The 22,527-nt window shown below is 42.6% G+C and overlaps 1 protein-coding gene across 1 annotated transcript in view; it reads left to right on the forward strand.

Moving 5' to 3' along the window:
- Positions 1-22,527, forward strand: part of LOC126416444 (RNA-binding protein 42-like) — a 351,434-nt gene that overhangs the window by 38,599 nt on the left and 290,308 nt on the right. Inside the window, exon 2 of the mRNA XM_050084170.1 lies at positions 3,688-4,022. Within this exon, the coding sequence (XP_049940127.1) occupies positions 3,688-4,022 (335 nt within the window). The remainder of the gene's footprint in view (positions 1-3,687; positions 4,023-22,527) is intronic.

The following is a 22,527-nucleotide window of genomic DNA, read 5'->3' on the forward strand; positions in this document are numbered from 1 at the left end:
TGCTGGGCACAATTCCACACAGGATGCTGGTCGATCTGGAAGACCAGCCTCATTATGGACAAAATCAAGTGAGCAGTTGACGATGGGATTAAGGCAGACTGGCACTTAACCATTCATACACTAGCAAATGATCACTCTGCAGCTTCTGGCGTGCAATGCATTACCCAACAGGAGTTAGGCTTCTGTAAGGTCTGCATCCAGTGGATACCCTGGGCTTTGAATGTCAAACAAAAAGCAAATCAGATGGCTGTTTGCCTGAAGCAGCTGATGTATTTCATTGTTGAAGTAACGCATTCCATGAGCTCATCCTTGCAGGTGACAGAAACTGGTGCCAAAAATGGGAACAATGGTATCATCAATCATGCCCTTGTCCTAGGAAGTGCAAGAGTCTACCATTTGCTGGAAAGGTGATGCTCACTCTGTTCTTTGATTGCCGGGATCCATTGCTTGTTGATTTCGAGAAACCTGGCACCTCCATCACTAGAGTATGGTACTGCACAGTGCTGGAGAAACTGTGGGATGCAATTAAGGCAAAATATCCAGGAAAACTGCAACAAGTGATGCTGCTGATTCATACTAACACACGTCCATATCCCGAGTGTTGTGATGCAGAAGTTACGCCAGCTCAAGTGGGAGACACTTGAGCATGTGACCCATAGTTCTAATCTCTCCTCATGCAATTATTATGCCTTAATAAAGGCCCTAAAGTTTCAACAAGTCCTGTCTGTTGTGAATATGCAGCAGGCAGTTATGACTTCTTCACGCAGCAGGACACGGTGTTTGACCAAACATGTGACTTTAACCTGGTGCATCGGTGGGATGGTTACCTCAGTCCTTATGGCGATTTTACGTGATTGGCCTACCAATTCTGGACTGTAGGACTTTCGAACAGAAAATTTTTGTTTGCCATTTATAATATTTATATCTTCAAGCAGTGCTTATGCCAATTCAGTTCTTTTTCGATATAATAGGTTTTTCAGGTATGAAATGTATCACATCTAATATTATTTGTTTGTTATGTAGAAGTTCCATAATTTTTTTAATAGTGCTGAAGTAATCAAAAATAAAAAAATGCATTGCTGTGACAGCTCTGATTAACAAATCGACAGTAAATGCATGTTTGACAATATATTGTCATTGCTAGTGAGAATCTCAGCCACACGTATGTTATATCTGATCCCATGAATGTTGTGACTGTGTGTTGTGTTAGTCACATACAAGCACTTCCACCTCTACATGTACATCTACATACATACTCTGCAAGCCACCATATGGTGCGTGGTGGATGGCACCCTGTAACACTGCTAGTAATTTCCTTTTCTGTTTCACTCGTAAATAGAGTAAGGGGAAAGCGACTGTCTATATGCCTCTATACGAGCCCTAATCTCTCTCATCTTATCTTGATGGTCCTTATGTGAAATGTATGTTGGTGGCAGTGGAATCGTTCTGCAGTCAGCTTCAGATGCCAGTTCTCTAAATTTTCTCAATAGTGCTACTCAAAAAGAACGTCACCTTCCCTCCAGTGATTCCCATTTGAGTTCCTGAAGTCTCTCCATAACACCTACATGTTTTTTTTTTTTAGAATGTACAGGTAACAAATCTAGCAGCTCATCTCTGAATTGATTTGGTGTCTTTCTTTAATCTGACCGGGTGCAGGTCCCAAACACTCCAACAGTACTCAACAATGGGTCACACTACTGCCCTATAGCTCCTTTACAGATGAACTGCACTTTCCTAACATTAACATTCTCCTAATAAACCAAAGTCGGCCGTTCTCCTTCCCTACGACAGTCCTTACACGTTCATTACATTTCATAGTGCTTTGCAGTACTACACCTAGATATTTAATCGGTATGACTGTTTGAAATAGCATACTGCTGATACCGTATTCAAACATATGGTTTTGTTTTTATGAAAAGGAAAGTTGCTACTTACTATATTGCAGAGATGCTGAGTCGCAGATAGGCACAACAAAAAGGCTGTCACAATATAAGCTTTTGGCCGACAAGGCCTTTGTCGAAAATAGATGACACACACACACACACACACACACACACACACACACACACACACACACACACACACACAAGTGTAACTCACACACATGACTGCAGCCTCTGGCAGCTGAAGTCACACTGCGAACAACAGCAGCAGTGCATGATGGGAGCAGCAACTGGGTGGGGGTAAGGAGGAGGCTGGGACAGGGAGGGGGAGGAATAGCGGGGTGGGGTGGGGAACAGTGAAATGCTGCTGGGGAGTGCGCAAGGATGAGGGGGAGAGAGGGTAGGGCACCTAGGTGAAGTCTGAAGGTTAGACGAATGGCAGGGGAGAGGTGGGGGGAGGGGGGTAGCGAAAAACGAGAGAAGTAAAAAGACTGGGTGCATTGGTGGAATGAGGGCTGTGTAGTGTTGAATGGGAACAGGGAAGGGTCTGGATGGGCGAGAAAAATGAGTAACAAAGGTTGAGACCAGGAGGGTGTAGGAACATAGGATATATTGCAGGGAGAGTTTCCACCTGCGCAATTCAGAAAAGCTGGTGTTGGTGGGAAGGATCCATATGGCACAAGTTGTGAAGCAGTCATTGAAATGAAGGGTGTCATGTTGGGCAGTGTGCTCAGCAACAGGGGGGTCCATTTGTTCCTTGGCCACAGTTTGTCGATGACCAGTCATGTGGACAGGCAGACAAACAGACAGACAGCTTGTTGGTTTTCCTGCCCACATAGAATGCAGCAGAGTGATTGCAGCTTAACTTGTAGATCACATGACTGGTTTCACAGGTAGCCTTGCCATTGGTGGGATAGGTTGTGTGTGTGTGTGTGTGTGTGTGTGTGTGTGTGTGTGTGTGTGTGTGTGGTCTATTTTTGACAAAGGCCTTGTTGGCTGAAACTTCATTTTCTGACTGTCTTTTTGTTGTGCCTATCTGTGATTTGGTGAGTAGCAACATTCCTTTTCATAATATTGTTACCTTCCATCCTGGATTTTCCATTCTGTGATGGTTTTGTTTTTCTTACTCATCTCCGTTAACTTATATTTTTCTATATTTAGAGCTAGCTGCCATTCATCACACCAACTACAAATTTTGTCTAAGTCATCTTGTATCCTATAGTCACTCTATGACGACACCTTCTTGTACATTACTGCATTGTCAGCAAACAGCTGCAGACTGCTGCTCATCCTGTCCGCCAGGTCATTTCTGTATGTAGAGAATAACAATCATCATATCACTTCCCTGGGGCACTCTTGATGATAGCCTTGTCGCTTATGAGTATTTTAGATTTACTTTTGCTATCTCATGTTACATGAGGTGCTGTCTATTTTTATTTTGTGGGTTTCCTCTTCAGTCTGTCTTTGACTAAAAAGCTGCTTTAATGGGAAGGAAGCACTATTTTCTATCTACACATATTGCATTTTCTACTGTAACTGTTTTTTTCTCATTTGCCTTTACTATTGCTACTGTAGGTGAAGACGCTGTGCTTGGTCTAGTTGACCTACTACAGCAAGTTTATCTGTGGAGTTTTCACTTGCATAGTTAGAGGGAATTGCGAGGAATATCGAGAACTTAATCAAACAAGCTCAACTGATATAGACTGAATCTTACTGTGTGGCATTTCATATTGTTTAGCAGAACTGTTATTCTATAAAATACTTTAGAAGAAAATGAGCACCATTTTTCTTTCAATTATTGCAGGTTTGAGGCTGAAATCGCCTTGCCTGTTCTTCCACCTCCACCGCCTCCACCTCCACCGCAGCAGCCACCTGTGACTACGGTGCAAGCACAACGAGCAGTTATAGGTGCCAATACCTACAATCAAGTGCAGCGGCGACTGGAAGAACAGCAGATGGTACCTGCAGTCCCAGATTATCAGACCGATCCACCACTGACGTTTGCACCAATAATACAGCCTGTCGCTCCCTATGCAGGAATTCCTCCGCCGCCGCCCCCTCCCCCGCCGCCACCGCCGCCACCTCCTCCACCTGTGTTGGTTCCACATCAAGTGCAGAGGGGACCTCCAGTGCGACATCGTAAGTTTCTCTTGTACTATCTACTTATTAATTTGTGTCCTTATGTAACAACTGATGGCATGGAACTAAAGTCCGTGTCATATAAAATAGAATGGGATAGAATAGAATAGAGTAGGATATTTAATTGCCTTTCAGTATGTTTTCTACGCAGTTGGCTGTGTCAGTGTGTTCAGTACATAAAACAATACAATAATAATTGGGGATATGCTGAGGTGCAGATAGGCACAACAAAAAAACTGTCAGAAAGTAGCTTTTGTCCAATAAGGCCTTTGTTGAAGATATACAACACACACACACACACACACACACACACACACACACACACACTCAAAAGCAACTCACACACACATGATTGCTGTCTTGTTACATCTCTCCTTTACTGCTACTCCCTCCCCTCCGTACCACCATCCACCATGTAACTTTCCGACTGCACCTAGCTGCCCTACCCTCTCTACACCTTGTCCCTGTATGCTCCCACAAGCAGAACTTTACTGTCCCTCACCCCTACTCTGCTCCCGCCCCAGCCTCCTCCTCAGACCCACCACGCTGTTGCCTCTCCCATCATGCACTGCTGTTCGCAGTCTAGCTTCAGCTGCCACAGACTGTGGTCTTTTTTGGTGTGTGTGTGTGTGTGTGTGTGTGTGTGTGTGTGTGTTCTATTTTCGACAAAGGCCTTTTTGGCGGAATGCTTATTTTCTGAGAGTTTTTTTTGTTGTTCCTATCTGTGACTCAGCATCTCCACAAAATGGTAAGTAGCAACTATCCTTTTCATAATATTCTTACATTCCTTCATGGATTTTCCATTGTTTGACAATAATAGGTATGTTACATAAAAATGCTTATCAAGTAGATATATGTGTTGAAATAATTGTTGTTGTTGTGGTCTTCAGTCCTGAGACTGGTTTGATGCAGCTCTCCATGCTACCCTATCTGTGCAAGCTTCTTCATCTCCCAGTACTTACTGCAACCCACATCCTTCTGAATCTGCTTAGTGTATTCATCTCTTGGTCTCCTCCTACGATTTTTACCCTCCACGCTGCCCTCCAATGCTAAATTTGTGATCCCTTGATGCCTCAGAACATGTCCTTCTACCCGGTCCCTTCTTTTTGTCAAGTTGTGCCACATATTCGTCTTCTCCCCAATTCTGTTCAATACTTCATCATTAGTTATGTGGTATACCCATCTAATCTTCAGCATTCTTCTGTAGCACCACATTTCGAAAGCTTCTATTCTCTTCTTGTCCAAACTATTTATCGTCCATGTTTCACTTCCATACATGGCTACACTCCATGTAAATACTTTCAGAAACGACTCCCTGACACTTAAATCTATAATTGATGTTAACAAATTTCTCTTCTTCAGAAACGCTTTCCTTGCCATTGCCAGTCTACATTTTATATCCTCTCTACGTCGACCATCATCAGTTATTTTGCTCCCCAAATAGCAAAACTCCTTTACTACTTTAAGTGCCTCATTTCTTAATCTAATTCCCTCAGCATCATCTGACTTAATTCGACTACATTCCATTATCCTCGTTTTGCTTTTGTTGATGTTCATCTTATATCCTCCTTTCAAGACACTGTCCATTCTGTTCAACTGCTCTTCCAAGTCCTTTGCTGTCTCTGATAGAATTACAATGTCATCGGCGAACCTCAAAGTTTTTATTTCTTCTACATGGATTTTAATACCTACTCCGAATTTTTCTTTTGTTTCCTTTACTGCTTGGTCAATATACAGATTGAATAACATCGGGGAGAGGCTACAACCCTGTCTCACTCCCTTCCCAACCACTGCTTCCCTTTCATGCCCCTCGACTCTTATAACTGCCATCTGGTTTCTGTACAAATTGTAAATAGCCTTTCGCTCCCTGTATTTTACCCCTGCCACCTTCAGAATTTGAAAGAGAGTATTCCAGTCAACATTGTCAAAAGCTTTCTCTAAGTCTACAAATGCTAGATACGTAGGTTTGCCTTTCCTTAATCTTTCTTCTAAGATAAGTCGTAAGGTCAGTATTGCATCACGTGTTCCAGTATTTCTACGGAATCCAAACTGATCTTCCCTGAGGTCGGCTTCTACTAGTTTTTCCATTCGTCTGTAAAGAATTCGCGTTAGTATTTTGCAGCTGTGACTTATTAAACTGATAGTTCGGTAATTTTCACATCTGTCAACACCTGCTTTCTGTGGGATTGGAATTATTATATTCTTCTTGAAGTCTGAGGGCATTTCGCCTGTCTCATACATCTTGCTCACCAGATGGTAGAGTTTTGTCAGGACTGGCTCTCCAAAGGCCATCAGTAGTTGTAATGGAATGTTGTCTACTCCCGGGGCCTTGTTTCGACTTAAGTCTTTTAGTGCTCAGTCAAACTCTTCACGCAGTATCGTATCTCCCATTTCATCTTCATCTACATCCTCTTCCATTTCCATAATATTGTCCTCAAGTACATCACCCTTGTAAAGACCCTCTATTTACTCCTTCCACCTTTCGGCTTTCCCTTCTTTGCTAAGAATTGGGTTCTCATCTCAGCTCTTGATATTCATACACGTGGTTCCCTTTTCTCCAAAGGTCTCTTTAATTTTCCTGTAGGCAGTATCTATCTTACCCCTAGTGAGATAAGCCTCTACATCCTTACATTTGTCCTCTAGCGAGCCCTGCTTAGCCATTTTGCACTTCCTGTTGATCTCATTTTTGAGACGTTTGTATTCCTTTTTGCCTGCTTCATTTACTGCATTTTTATATTTTCTACTTTCGTCAATTAAGTTTAATATTTCTTCTGTTACCCAAGGAGTTCTACTAGCCCTCATCTTTTTACCTACTTGAAATAATAACAACAGTAATAATAACTGGTTTTCGAATATTCTTGCCTTGCACTCTGGATCCTCAGTTATAATTCTTTGTTTCCTTTAGCATAAATTAAACAATTATAGATATACATACTATGCAGTATCATTATCATTAACTACTTTAAAATGATTTTTGCAGCAGCTGAAGAAAAAAAAAAAAAATTCTCCTTGACAACTCCTTCTATTTCTGCTATTGTAATGTGCAAAAGATGGTGGGTAGAAATTGCCAACTCACGTCTGTACATTTAAAAAGTAAATAAATAACTCGTAAATGGCAAGCATTAGCCATATTTACAAATTAATTTGTGAATATAAAATGACACATTCCACATCATTACAATTTATTGTGCAAATGATCCATAGAAGATGAAACAAACTAACTAGCTAGCTGATGTACATCTAACTGCTTTTTTGTCCCACTTGAACATGGTACGTGAACCCACTGAGTTACGCCTGAGTAGTACTCCGTATTAAAGTTGTGTATGAAGGAAAACAATGTATGCAAATTAAATGCTGCAAACTCCAAGTAGGAATATCAACACTGTAGAAAAAGATAGAGTGCTTCTTACCATAAAGATGACACGTTAAGTTGCAAACAGGCACAGCGTACACATAAGCTTTCAGCCATAGCCTTTGTCAGAAAAGGAAGACACACACATACCATTTATTCACACAAGCAAGCACACCTCACACAAACTTGACCGCAAACTACAGCAGCATGGGTCAGAATGCAACTATCATGTGGGAAAGAATCAGCAGTCTGGAGGGACCAGATAAAGGGAAAGGGATAGTGACAGTAATAGTAGTCGGGGAGGGGGGGGGGGGAAGCAAGACGAATGCAAACTGCTGGAGTATGCTGGGACTAGAATGCAAAAAAAAAGGGGAGGAGTAGGGAAAGATGGGCAGATGCATTGGCAGAGGGAGGCTAACAAAGAGTGTGGGAAACAAGAATGGGGAGGAGATAATAGGACGGAGGGGTGGAAAGTGTTGGGTGGAAGATGTGGGAATAGTATGTTTTTGTAGGTTGAGGCCGGGATAATTACAGGTGCAGAAAATGTGTTGTAAGGGTAATCCCTATCTGTGCTCTTCAGAGAAGCTGATCGTGTAGGAGAGGATCCAGATGGTTCGGGTTGTGAAGCAGCCATTAAAATCAAGCATGGTGTGTTCAGTTGCATGTTGTGCCGCACGGTGGTCTACTTTGCTCTTGGCCACAGTTTGGTGGTGGCTGTTCATCCTGGTGGACAGCTGGTTGGTAGTCATACCATTATAAAAAGCTATGCAGCAATTGCAGCAGAGCTGGTAAATGACGTGGCTGCTTTCCATGTGGCTCAGCCCCTGATGGGATAGGATAAACCTGTGACAGGACTGGAGTAGGACTGCTTGGTGGGTAGATTGGGCAATCATTATACCTGGGTCTTCCACAAGGATATGATCCTTGTGGTGCAAGGTCAGGATTAGTAGCAGTATAGGGATGGACTGGAATGTTGTGCAGGTTGGATGGGCGATGGAACACCACTTTAGGAGGGATGGGAAGGATCTCGGGTGAGATGTCCCTCATTTCAGAGCATGATGGTAAGTAATTAAAGCCCTGGTAAAGGGTGTGGCTCACTTGTTCAAGTCCAGGGGGTATTGGGCGACAAAGGGGGCACTCGTTTGTGAGTAGTTCTTGAGGGTTGAGGGAGGATTGGGGATGTGAGGGGAAATGACATGGGAGATCTGTTTGCAGATTAGATCTGGGGGGTAGTGCCTGTCCGTGAAGGCCTCGGTGAGACCATAAGCATACTGGGCAAGGGAGTTCTCGTCCCTGCAGATATGCCATCCCTGGATGGCTAGGCCATATGGGAAGAATTTTTTGATGTGAATGGGATGGAAGGTGTAGAGATACAGGTACTGTTGGTGGTCGGTGGGTTTAATGTAGACAGAGGTGATAATGGAGCCATCAGAGAGGAGGAGATAAGCTTCTTGGAAGGTGGCATGCTGGATTTAGGAGGACCAGGTGAAGCGGAAGTGAGAGAAGGTGTTGAGGTTGTGAAGGAATGAAGATAGGCTGTCTTAGTCCTGAGTCTAGATCATGAAGATATCCTCAATGAACCTGAAGCAGACTAGGGGTTTGGAATTTGTGTAGGCTAATAAAGTCTGTGGATGGCCCATAAGCAGGTTGGGATAGGATGGTGCCATGCAGGTGCCCATGACTGTGCTGCCAATTTGTTTGTATACTTTCCCTTCAAAGAAGAAGTAGTTGTGGGCTAGGATAAAGATAGTAAAGTGTATGAGGAAAGAGGTAGTGCGTTTGGAGTCTGAAGGACATTTGGGAAAGGTAGTTTTCCAAAGCTGTAAGGCCATTGGTTTTGAGGGATGTTGGTGTATAGGAGGTGGCATTAACATCAACTAGTAAGTATCCAGGAGGTAATGGGGTGGGGATAGTGGAGAGGTGGTGAAGGGAGTGGTTGGTATCCTTGCCGTGGGAGGCTAGATCACGGGCAGTTGGTTGGAGGTGTTGGTCAATGAGGAACAAAACTCTTTCAGTGGGGTCTCAATAACCAACCACAATGGGACATCCAAGATTGTTCAGTTTGTGTGGTTTGGGGAGCATATAGGTGGTGGATGTGCATGTTGTCATGGGGTTGAGGAGGGAAATGGATTCAGGGGAGAGGTTCTGGGAAGTACCAAAGGCTTTGAGCAGGGATTGGAGGTTATGTTGTATTTCTGGGATGGGCTCACTCTGGCCGAGTTTATTGGTGGAAGAGTCAGATTATTGGCGGAGGCCAGCTGCCAGGTAGTCACTGTGTTTCCTAACAACAGTGTGGAACCTTTGTCTGCAGGTGGTATGATTAGGTCAGGATTTGTTTTGAGATTGTGTATAGCTAATCTTTGTTCTGCTGAGAGATTTGTCTTCTGAGGAAGGGACCTGGTGAAAGATAGTAAGGCTAAGGTGGAAGTAAGGAGTTCCTGGAAGGTGACCAGCAGATGGTTAGGTGGGTGGGAGAGGGATCACGGTTGGACGATGGTAAGAACTGAGAGAGGCAGGGTTTGATGTTGTAATTAAATTGGCTTTGGTTAGACGGATTGGTGACAAGGAAGTTTTTCCATTGCAGAGATCGTGAGAAGGAGAGTAGGTCTTTGACAAGTCCAGCATAGTTAAATTTGGATGTAGGGCTAAAGGCATGGTGTTTGGATAGGACTGAAACTTCTTTGGAGCTGAGGGTTTTTGTGGAAGTGTTGAGAAGAGTGTTACGTGAATGTTTCGGCTCTGAATTTGGTGGAGTGTTGGTAGGGAGTTTTGGGATGTGACAAGTTGAAAAGGTCAGCAAGGGAGGGTTTAGGTGCTATGAGGGGTGAATGAGGAGGAACACTGTTGTTGGGATAGGGGTTGGTTAGTGGTACCCCCAGGCAGCAGGTTGGATAACTTGCGGAGGTGGTGTCTGAAATGCTGCTCCAGATGCTGGAGAGCAAGGGATTCTGTTTGAGTCATGCGATGTATGAAATAGGACTTGCGAAGTAATAGCATCTTTCGAAGGGAGCAGAGGTGGTTCTAGGTTGCTTGTGCCATGTTTTTGCAGGACTAGGTTCGTGAGGTCCAGATACTGGTGGAATCTGAAAAGATGGAGGTCATTGTGAAAGGAGGGATGGGATCTGGAGAAAGAAGTTTTTATGGTTAGGCCATTTGGGCAGTTTCCATGGTTTCGTCAACATTTAACAAATAGGTAGTGGGACTGGTTTTTAGCCAGGAGAAGGGATACTTTTGTGAACTGGCGCAGATAGATGGAACAGTGGTCCATTGTGACAGGAATGGTATAAAGTAAAGGGAAATGACATGGGAAAGGACAAAATAAGTGGTGATGGTTGTGAGAGGAGCTGGGTAAGATGCATGAAGAGTACATAAACATGGGAGGAAAGGAATGTATAAGGGAAGAGAGGGGGAAGGGTGATGAGTTAGGTCAAGGATCATAAGTGCGTGTAGCGTGGGCAGGTGTGGAAAGTAAAATGCTAAAGTACTGTAGGATGAGGGATGAAGTGTGATCAGTAGGAATAAATATAATTATGATTATCGTAGGAAAGAATCTGGGGCATCAGATGCTGCATCAACAATCTGCGCTCTCATGAAGCCTGTGTTGTTCACGGACAATTGCTGATACAGTGTGGCTAGGAAGTAGGTGCAGTTTGGAAGGCATTGAATAAACACAGGAAAGAAGATAGAGAACGGACACTGAGAAGAGTAATGCTATAGAGAATAGGAACAAAGGAAAACATCACAGGGTTGTAGGAGGGAAGAAAAGCCATTTGGTAAAATCAATCAATGGAAACTCCAGGTAGGAATATCATCAATGTAGGAAAAGGTAGATTGCTACTTGCTGTAAAGATGACACAAAGTTGCAGACAGACGCAATTAAAAGACACTTACACATAAGCTTTTGGCCACCGCTTTCATCAGGAAGAGAAAGAGAAACACACATCATTCATTCACAAAAGCAAGCATACCTCACGTACACATGACCACCAACCCCGGCAGCTTGGGCCAGAATGCAAACAAATATCATATGGGATGGAAGCAGCAATCTGGAGGGGGTGGGGAAGGGGAAGGGATAGCAGTGTACGGGTGGGGGGAGGAGCACTGTCTGGCAGAGTGTGAGGGGACTAGATTGCTAACAGGCACAGCATCAGGAGGTTGTGGGGCAGGGAGGTGGGGAAAATGGAGTGGAAAAGCAGAGGAGCAGGGAAAGATGGGTGGGTACATTCGCAGAGAGCGACGAACAAAGAGGTTAGGTGACGGTAATGTGGAGGTGGTCTTAGGACAGAGGGGGTGGTAACTGTTGGTGAAGGGTGTGGGGACAGTATGTTAATCTAGTTTGAGGCTGGGATTATTACAGCAACATAGAATGTGTTGTAAGGATAATGTCAATGTCGTAAGGATAACCTCCATCGGCGCAGTTCAGAAAACCTAGTGTTGAAGGGAAAGATCCAAATGAGTTGTCTACCTCTACATCATACTGTGCAAGCCACCTAATGGTGTGTGGTGGAGGGTACTTTCAGTACCACTATCTGATCCCTTCCAACCTGTTCCACTAGCGACTACTGTGTGGGAAGAATGATTCTCGGTAAGCCTTTTGTATTGGTCCTAATTTCTCAAATTTTCTCCTCGTGGTCAGTATGCGAGATGCATGTTGTCCGACTCCTCCTGAAAAGTGCTGCCTCGAAATTTCAATGTTAAATCGCTCCCTGATGCACAACATCTCTTTTGTAACGTCTGCCAGTGGAGTTTGTTTAGCATCTCCAAAATCGCTCTCTCGCCAGCTAAACTATCCCGTGACGAAACGTGCCATTCTTCGTTGGATCTTCTCTATCTCCTCTATCAGTCCTACCTAATAGGGATCCCAGATAAATGAACAGTACTCAAGAATCAGGCGAACAAGTGCCTTATAAGCCACTTCTTTCGTGGATGAGTTACATTTCCTTAAGATCCTTCCAATAAATCTAAGTCTGGTGTCTGCTTTTCCCACTATCTCTTTTATATGGTCATTCCACTTAAAGTTGCTCTGGGTAGTTATGCCTAGATATTTTATGGCAGATGCTGTCTCCAGCTATTTGTCATCAATAGTTTAGCTGCACAGTAGTGGATTTCTTTTCCTATGTATGCACAATATGTTACATTTATTTACATTGAGGGTCAACTGCCAGAGCCTGCACTATTCATCAATTCTCTGCAGGTCGTTCTGCAAATTCTTACTATCTTCTGGTGTTGCTACATTGGTATAGACAACTGCGTCATCTGCGAATAGCCTTAAAGAGCATCTGACACTTTCTACTAGATCATTTATATAAATTGTAAACAGGAATGGTCCTATCACACTTCCCTGTGGTACTCCAGATGTTACCTTGCGGGCTTTCAAATAGAAAATGTTATGAGTGTGGCCGTCAACTATGTACCCTCAGACACAGAGTCGAAAGATTAAAAGTTTTGGCTGGTTTTGTTGTCTAGTGGCTGGAATATGTAGTTGCTGCATTACAAGCCAAATACTGCTGAGTCTACAGTATACAATATGAATATACACATGAATCGAATAGCCGAAGGTTCCTATCACTCAGCAATTGCAAATTTTGAATGTAACATAGACATTCATAAATGAAAGATTGCAATTAAATAAAATCTGCAGGTACTATTTTTAATGACTTTAAATGATGAGTACGATAGTAGAAGTAGCTTTAAGAATGCCATTTATTACTGTAAACACTTGTTGGTGTTGATGGTCCAGCAATTAAACAAAATATAAGTTGAATAACAGGGAAACAATAGATTCCTACTTCGTAATTAGTTGTGAACAACAACATAGCTTGCGAGATATTAACTTCTAAATGCAGAAGCCACGGAAATCTCAGAAACGCACAAATTGGCACTATGAAATATTTCTATCTCCCGCGACCATGCACAAACTGCTCCACTCTCCATGTAGTTCCCACAACCGCCTGTTGCGCGCCTCCTCGTCCAGCAGTCCCCTGTCCAGCACTTCCATCCAGTCTCCCCATTAACGAGTGCTGTGATTGGCTAGAGCGCTCCCGCCATGCCTTCAAGCCAACGCACACTCTCAAAGATATTGAAACACATACAAAATACTGGATTTACATTTAAATAACTTGAAATTAAATAAATATTCCTATGGCTGGACCATAAACACACTCTAACACACATTATTAAGTACATAAACAAATCAAATAAACATATATCAAAGGAATAGAAACAAAAGGAAGGCCAGTAGCCTATTGTCTCCATGCCTTCTAAAACACAGTAAATATTTAACCAATTTCTTCATGAATAGTATATATCAGATATAAACAAAGAATAAATATATTTATAAGCATGCTGCTACTGTTTTTTCGTGTAACTGGGGAGTACTTATGGCCTGATGCTATTAATAGTAATCGGCCACTTTGACCTCCTGTAACTCATGTAGTATTCAAGTTACATGCCTGTAATTCATACCAATTTAGGTTTACACTAATAGCTTTCTAAAGACATGTCGATCGAGAAAATCGGATGAACTGTTTAGATTTTGAAAATCCATTGCTGGGTGTTACTTGTATAATTTACAGTCAGATACTAAACTTAAACTAATAAAGATATTGAAAATCTGATTACAACTTCAGAATTGTCATTCAGATAATGGTAATGTACATGTTTCTTTTAAAGTTATCATGATTCCTCTGGCTATATTAATTTCGACATGAGCTGTGGAACGTTTGTATTATGGTTTCACAAGGTCCGCCATCGTTGGCACTCCCAGCATACAAGTCTCCTTCATTGACACAAAGCACAGTCATCGTCACAGCATCAACATGGAATTCCCAGCCACGCAGTTGGCCTGGACTATGTGCCGGGGCTACCCCTCTTGCATCGGCTAACATTCGGCACCACGCAGCCGCCAACGAGCCGCAGCCTGCCACCAGAGGCCCCTGTGCGGCCACGCTAACTCCGAACTTAGAATATATTTAGGGCATTACAACTCGCCCATTACCTCACAACCTTTACATCTGTTGATTTAGTTCAGTTAAGAGCGACCTGTTGAGTTCTATTGCAAGGAAGTCTTGAACCCAATCGCGGGTCTGCTCTGCTTCTCTGTAAACTCGTATTTCTTTCATTAAACAGCAATGCGGGACGGTGTCAAATGCCTTACTGAAGTCAAGGTACACGGCATTAACCTGAACGCTGTTGTCCACTGCGCTGTGGATATCACGGAGCTGAGTTTCACAGGATCTCTGTTTCTAGAATCCATGTTGATTTTTATAGAGGAGATGTTCATTTTCGAAAAAGTCATGATTATTGAGCATAAAACATGTTCCATAATTCTACAACAGATTGATGTAACGATATAGGTCTATAATTGTGTTGATCTGTCTTAAGGGCTTTCTTAAAAAGGGAATGACTTGCATTTTTTTCCAGTCGTTGGGTACCTTTTGTTGCTCAAGCGATCTGCGATAAATTACTGCTAGAAGGGGAGCAAGTTCTTTCGCATAATCTTTAGCCATAGAATTTCATAGGTATCTCATCTGGTCCCGACGGCTTTCCACTACTAAGAGATTGTAGCTGCTTTTCAATTCTGCGATCAAGTGTCTCAGTATCTGCCATTTCGACGTTCATACGACGATCGAAAAGAGGGACAGTGTTACGATCTTCCACAATGAAACAACTTCGGAAGACCGAATTCAATATTTCAGCCTTCTCTGTGTTATCTTTCGTTTATGTCCCGCTGTGGTTACTGAGAAAATGAATAGATGATTTTGATCCACTTACTGATTTTACATACGACCAAAATGTCTTAGGGTTTTTACTCAGGTCGGTTGACAATGTCTTACTTTCAAAATCATGGAACGCTTCTCTCATTGCTCTGCTTACACTCATTTTCGCTTCGTTCAGCTTTTATTTATCAGCTAGGTTTTTAACTTCTTTTGAATCTGAGAAGAAGTGCTCTTTGTTTACCTAGCACTTTCCTAACACGGCTATTAAACCATGGTAGATCTTTTCCATCCCTTAAAACCTTACTGGAACATATTTGTCTAGGGCATACTGAACGATACCTTTGATTTTTTTTCCATTTGTTCTCCACATCTTCGTCCTCATCACCGAATATTTGATGCTGCCTGCTGAGATATTCTGAAATTTGCATCCCGTCATCCTTGCTGAGCAAATATATTTTCCTTCCTTTCTTAACAATCTTTGTAGGACCCAACATTGTAGATGCTGTCACAGCCTTATGATCACTGGTACCTTCCTCTACGTTAACTGATCCGATAAGTCCAGGTCTGTTTGTTGCCAGGAGGTCTAAGACATCACACCCACGAGTTGGTTCCCTAACTATCTGCTGGAGGTAATTTTCGGACAAGACATCCAGAACAATACTACACGAAGCCCTGTCTCTGGTACCAGTTTTGATGGCATAACACTCCCAATCTATACCTGGAAAGTTGAAGTCATTCCCTCTTACAACGGCATGATCAGGAAAATTACTAATGATATTCTGCAAGTTCTGTCTGAAGCGCTCTGCAACTACAGATCCTGACTCAGGTGGTCTATTAAAGCATCCGATCACCATTTTTGGCAGTTCTTTGATACTCTATTTTCCCCAGATTAATTCACCTTCGGAATCTGTGATCACCTCGCTAGATTTTATTGAATTTTTTGCTGCAATAAACACACCGCCACCGTTGGCAACTAACCTATCCTTACAATAAACGTTCCAGTCTGAAACTTGGATGTCATTGATGTCTGGTTTCAACCAGCTTTCTGCTTCCAATACTATCTGTGTGTTATCACCTTTAGTAAGTGGTACTAATTCTGAGACCTTTCCTTGGATACCCCTGCAGTTTACTAAAATCATATTAATCTTTTCTATCTTTGATCTGCGAGGACCAAGATTCTCTGAAGTTTCTGTGGCTGATTTAACAGGCAAATTGTCTTTGATCCCAAGGGAGGGTTTCTCTGACCTAAAAAAAGTGCCATGTGCATGCCACATGTACTCCACTACCCTAGTAGCCACTTCCTGCATGTAATGCGCACCTGACCTGTTAAGGGGAACCTTACAATTCTGCATCCGATAGTCGCAGAGTCGCTACCTTCTGGGGCAGCCAAGAGAGCTAATGTGCTGCTTCCTGACTCGGGTAGGCGTGTCGGACCTGGATCGAATCCGCCCGGTGGATTAACGACGAGGGCCGGTATGCTGGCCAGCCTGCATGTGGTTTTTCGGCAGTTTTCCATGTCCTGGTAGGTGAATACCAGGCTGGTCCCCACATTCCGTCTCAGTTACACGACTCACAGACATTTGCAGATGTTCGCACTATTTCATGGCTTACACTAAACGCAAACACCTAGGGTACACTACTAACATCCCGGGGGGTTCAGGGTGGCAGCAGGAAGGTCATCCGGTCACCCTCTGCAACTAACGCTGCCAAAAACCGTAATAAAAAGGCCGACCCCGCATGATGAGGGACAAAGTCCAAGGAAAGCAAGAAAGAAAAACCATCGCAGAGTTGTCTGAGCCTCTGGTTTAGACCTTCCACTCTGCCCCAAACAAGAGGACCGCGATCAACGCTGGGTATGATGCTACAAATAGACAGCTTGGCCTGCACTTCGCGTGTGCTGCTATTTGCCTTCACCAAATCAGCCAGCCACCAAAAGAAGCAGAGGATGGCCTCAGAATCAGAGCAGTAGGCATCATTCGTGCCGACATGTGCCACTACATGCAGCCGGTTGGACCCAGTGCGCTCGATAGTGGCCGACAGGGCCTCCTTCGCATCACAGATAAGACCTCCCAGCAAACATACCGAATGCACATTGGAATTCTTTCCTGCCTTGCCTGCTATCTCCCTGAGGGGCTCCATCACCCGCCTAACATTGGAGCTTCCAATGACTAGCATGCCCACCCTCTGTATTTGTCTGTACTGGGCAGGAAAATCGATTGCTGGTCTAACAGGAGTGGTATCCTGTGCTGGCTGAGAGTCATCCTCAACACTGGGTAGCACCTCGTACCTGTTGCTAAGAAGTAGGGAACCAGCCGCATGGCCTGCTCCCTCTTTCACCTTCCGCCTAGTGACGCACAAACCCACCAATGCCTGCCACCCACACTGGAGTGAGGATGGACCGGTCAGATGTTGCGTATCAAAAGCTGCAGTGCCTTCCGGGTCACCAGGGGACTCCAGTGGCACCAAAGGTGTCGCAGGTCTTGTCATTGGCGCCCCAACATCACCGCAACTTTGAGCATTAGCTGGAAGCTTGTCGACAGTAACCAACACAGCGTCCAGCTGTTTCTGTTTACGGAGAGCAGCCAACTCTCCTTGTGTCTGCTCACCACAAGCACAGTCCCTAGCCATATCGTACTGTGTATAAAATAGATATAAAGCATCAAATTGCACTACTGAGTTTGAACATATACCAAAGGAGAATAAAAGTTGCTGTGCAGATTTCTCACTGTACTCTGAGGCCGCAAGCTATTAAACAGAAATAAGTTTCTCTACTGAAGTTGATGTATTTACAGATACATGTTATTAGAAATCCTGTTTGCCAGAAAATTACTGCACAAGGTAAGTATTCAAACTAGAATGCACTGATCTAAACTGTGTGCTGTGTACCAGCACAAAATTAGAACTTAGTGGCATGACGGAGTTTCTGGCAATGGTAAAATTTATGCTAGGAAACCGCCCTACACAAGGATATTCACAAGACTTATGCAACAACAAAAACTATGATTAATTTTCCAACCACTAGTCTACACAGTAAAATACACATGTACAGTTCACGTCTTTGTAGAAGCACATGAACAAGAAACAAAGACTAAATTAATTTACAGTTTATCAGACAAGTGCTGCTGCTGCTGCTGCACATCCTTTCGGCTCGGCAGCTGCCGCTACACTTGTGTAGTGAAGCAGTTACTAAAACCAAACATGTTATGTTGTGCTGGCGACAGTTTGGCAGTAGCCATTCATCCTGGCGGTCAGCTGGTTTTTAGTCGTACCAATATAAAAAGCTATGCAATAATTGCAGCTGGGCATGGCTGCTTTCCAGGTGGCCCAGCCCCTAGTAGGGTAGGATAAACCTTTGAGAGGACTGGAACAGAAAAACCTTGGTGGGTGGATTAGGCAGATCTTGTACCTGGATCTTTTACGGGGATATGATACTTGTTGCACGGGGTTGGGATTGGTAGTGGCATAGGGATGGACTAGGTTGTTACGTAGGTTGGGTGGGCGACAGAACAACACTTTAGGAAGGGTGGAAAGGATCTTGGGTAGGATGCCCCTCATTTCAGTACATGATGATAGGTAATCAAAGTTGTGGTGAATGATGTGGTTCTGTTGTTCCAGTCCGGGGTGGTGGAAGTGAATAAGTTTTTACTAATAATGTGACTCATTTCAAGCAAGTTTGCCACGTAAGTAGTTTGTATGTGCATCCCAACTGAGTTTTTGATCTACATGTAATTCCAGTAATTTGAATTTTTTCCTATGGTGTTTAAATGTCTTCAGGGTGACATTAATTTCTCCTATTGTTATTTTATTTATAGATAAAAAAAATTAACCCTGCAAAATTAACCCTGCACCAGTCACTACTCATTTCAGTTACTGCTTTGTTCCATTCGAAGACATCTTGTATAGTTTCTTCAATTGTAATTAGTGTCATGTCATCAGAATACAGTGCATTGTCACACTGTATGTAATTTGGGAAGACACTGATGTACAAAGTAAAGAGTAACAGGATTCTTTGATAGTTTTGACGATGTTTTATGATCACTGTGAGACAGCAGTTAATTACAGCAACACTCCAGTTGTTTGTATTAAAAGAAAACACTATATCCTGTGAAGCTGTCTGCTACTTTATTCTTTTTTGTCCTTTGTTGATGCTCTTCCAACATGTTTTATTTGGAGTGCCCATAGTGGCGGCATTTGCAACTCCCAGTGTGGGTCCCACCATGGTCATTGCCAGTATGTTCAGCCATCTGATAAATTAAAACTCTATTCATTTATTCATTTTGTTTTGTAAATCCCATCAAACAGGGGAACCTATAGAGATGTGGGGTGAGTTAAGGCATACCATTAACAATATAATAGCAAGTTCTAGAAACTTTATCGTTACATGTTATTACATTGAAATCAGGTGAATGACTATGTGACTGTGGACTTGGTTCAATACTGCACTGAAAAGAAACATTTTTTTACTACACACTAGGGGGCTCTGTTAAAAAATAGTGCAAAATGGACTTGGTTCATTTAACTTTGAATTCTCTGTGTATCTTGTGCACCAGGTAGGATCATTTTGTCATGGTTGGCTTCCATCATCATCATCATCATCATCATCATCATCAGGATTGCCTTCCAGCAAGCTGGGTAGGAACTTTGTGAACAATATGCCTCCATTGGTTTCTGTCCTGGTATAGCTTTTCCCTCTCCACGACATCCCACGTTACTCCTCTCATCTTGAGAGCTTCCTTAACCTGGTCTGCCAATCTCTTTCTAGGCCGACCAATTGGTCTTCTTCCTGATACCTCCATCTCCAAATACCAGCGTGGAGTTCGAGTCGGGTGCATTCGCTTCACATGACCGAACCACTTCAATCTCAAAGCAATCATTCTCTCCTCTGTAGTCAATGTCACCTGCAGGTCTCTCATTACATAATCATTCCTGACTCTGTCTCTCCTAGTTTTTTGTAGAGCTGACCTAAGGAACTTCATTTCACATGCTTGTATTTGACTCTCTTCTCTCTTATTTATGAAACAGGCCTCTAGACTATACATAATGATTGCCAGGAGGTAAGTTTTATATATGGTCCATTTGGCTCTTTGAGGGACTTCGTTGTCCCAGATTAGATTTCATACTTGGTGGAAGAAGCTAGATCCTTTTGTTATTCTGTTTAAGACTTTTAGTTTGGAACTTCCATTGCATGATATGATGCTACCCAGATAACGGAAGCTTTTTACACATTCGACCTGCTCCCCCTCCAGTATGATGTGACAAGGTGTGAGTGTCCTGCTCATCTTCATTGTCACTGTCTTGTTCCTACTCACAGTTTACTTGAATTTTTTAAGTTTTGTGTTCCAGTAATCTAGTCTCCTCTGAACCTCCATTTCCATCGCTCCCCAAATGGCGATGTCATCAGCAAAAACAAAAGCATTGAGATCTTCATTTTCTTCTTCCTTGATTTCTTTCATGATTGTGTCCATAAGTGTAATGAAGAGTAAAGGGGAGAACGAACTGCCTTGCTGAACACCTCTCTTTGTCTTAAACCATTTTGATCTTCCACCTCCTACTTGTACACTGCTCTCACATCCATCGTACAGCAGCTGGACTTTTTTAATTAATGAATCAGGAACATTATGTTTTCTCAAGCATTCCCATATTTTATCCCTTGGTACACTGTCATATGCTTTTTCCAAATCCACAAATACTACTATCAAGTCCTTTCCTTTTTCCCAATATTTCTCCATCAACTGACGGAGGGAGAAACTGAGATCTATCGTTCCCCTACTTCTGAACCCATGCTGTTTTTCCTCTAATTGGTGTTCTAGAATTTTCCACAATCTCTTTTCTATGACGTTTCCCATTATCGTGAGACAGTATGATAACAGTGTGATTCTTCGTTAGTTGGTGGATTTCTTTCTACTACCTTTCTCGAACAATGGTATTATAATTCCTTTTTTTCCATTCACCCGGCACTTTGTTTTCTTTCCATATCACCCCCAGCACCCTGTGTAACCATTGTATTCCACGGATTACTGCGGCTTTAATCATATCCACTGTCAGCTCATCTACTCCAGCAGCCTTCCCACTTTTTATCTGTTTCAGGGAATTCTCAGTTTCTAACCAAGAGATCGTATCCTGCTCTTCCTCCAATTCAATGATTTCGGTATCACTTTCTTGTGCATCTTCCTCATTCAGTAAGATTTCAAAATAATTCTTCGTCTCTTCTCTGATACCTTCCATGTCGCTGATAATATCCTTATCCTGTATTTCAATCGCTTTTATGTCTTCTCTGTCAGATCATTTACTTTTCAATAAGCCATATAGCAGTTTTTGGTTCTCTTTGCTATCCTGCTCTATTTTCTGGGTGAATATTTCCCAACTCTTCTCCTTTTCTTCTTTCACAATTCTCTTTGCTAGGAGTTTTTGTTGGTATTCCTTCTCCGATGTTGTCACCTTGTGTTCGTCTTTTGGTACCAGCCCCAGGTTCTGATTTCTTTTTTCAGATGCCGTGTTTTTCTTTGCCATATTATGTTTTTTTAATTGCATCTTTTACTCTATTGTTCCACCAACTGGTTTCTTTGTCTTTCACTTTACCCTTTGTTTTGCCGCATATCTGCAGAGCACTGTTAACTACTGATGTTTTAAATAGGTTCCCCTTTTCCTCTACACTACCTCTTTTAGTTTTTGACAGTTTTGTGCTACTAGATTTTAAAAACTTTTCTTATTTTCTTCTTCTTTCAACTTCCACTCCTCAATTTTTGGCATTCTTCGTGCAGCATTCAAACTTTTCATCTTATAATTTAGATCAGCTACCAGGAACCTGTGGCCACTATCCAAGTGCTCACTTGGTATGACTTAGTGTCCCTTACTTTTCCTCCAATTAATTTGTCCGTTAATATATAGTCTATAACTGCCTTAGATTTGCCACATCAGCCATATCTAGTAATCTTATGGCTAACTTGTTTCTTGAAGAATGTAGTCTTCACTAAAAGATGATTCCTTATGCACAGATTTAGAATTTCTTCACCCTCATCATTTCGTCTTCCATATCCAGAAGGGCCCATCACCTCCTCATATCCATTTCTAACTGTGCCGATCTGAGCATTCAGATCCCCAATTACCATAATGTTATCTTCCCTTACTTGGTCTTCCAGTTCTTCAAGGAATTTTATCTTTTCTTCCTTATTGCACCCTTGCTGAGGTGCATACACTTGGTTTATAGTAAAATTATTCTTTCACAATTTCACTCTTGCTCTAATTATCCTTTCACTTACAAAGCTCACATCTGTAACTGGGTCAATGTCTTTGTGAAACACAAACCCCACTCCATTTTTTGCCTCTTTATTGTGACCCTGCCAGTATAATTTGTACCCACCTCTTAGCAATTTAGAGGTTTTTTCCCTTCCACTTGGTCTCACTCAATCCAAGGATATGAATCTTTCTCCTCACC

The sequence above is a fragment of the Schistocerca serialis genome, chromosome 8, assembly GCF_023864345.2.
Source record: "Schistocerca serialis cubense isolate TAMUIC-IGC-003099 chromosome 8, iqSchSeri2.2, whole genome shotgun sequence".
Lineage (NCBI taxonomy): Eukaryota > Metazoa > Arthropoda > Insecta > Orthoptera > Acrididae > Schistocerca > Schistocerca serialis.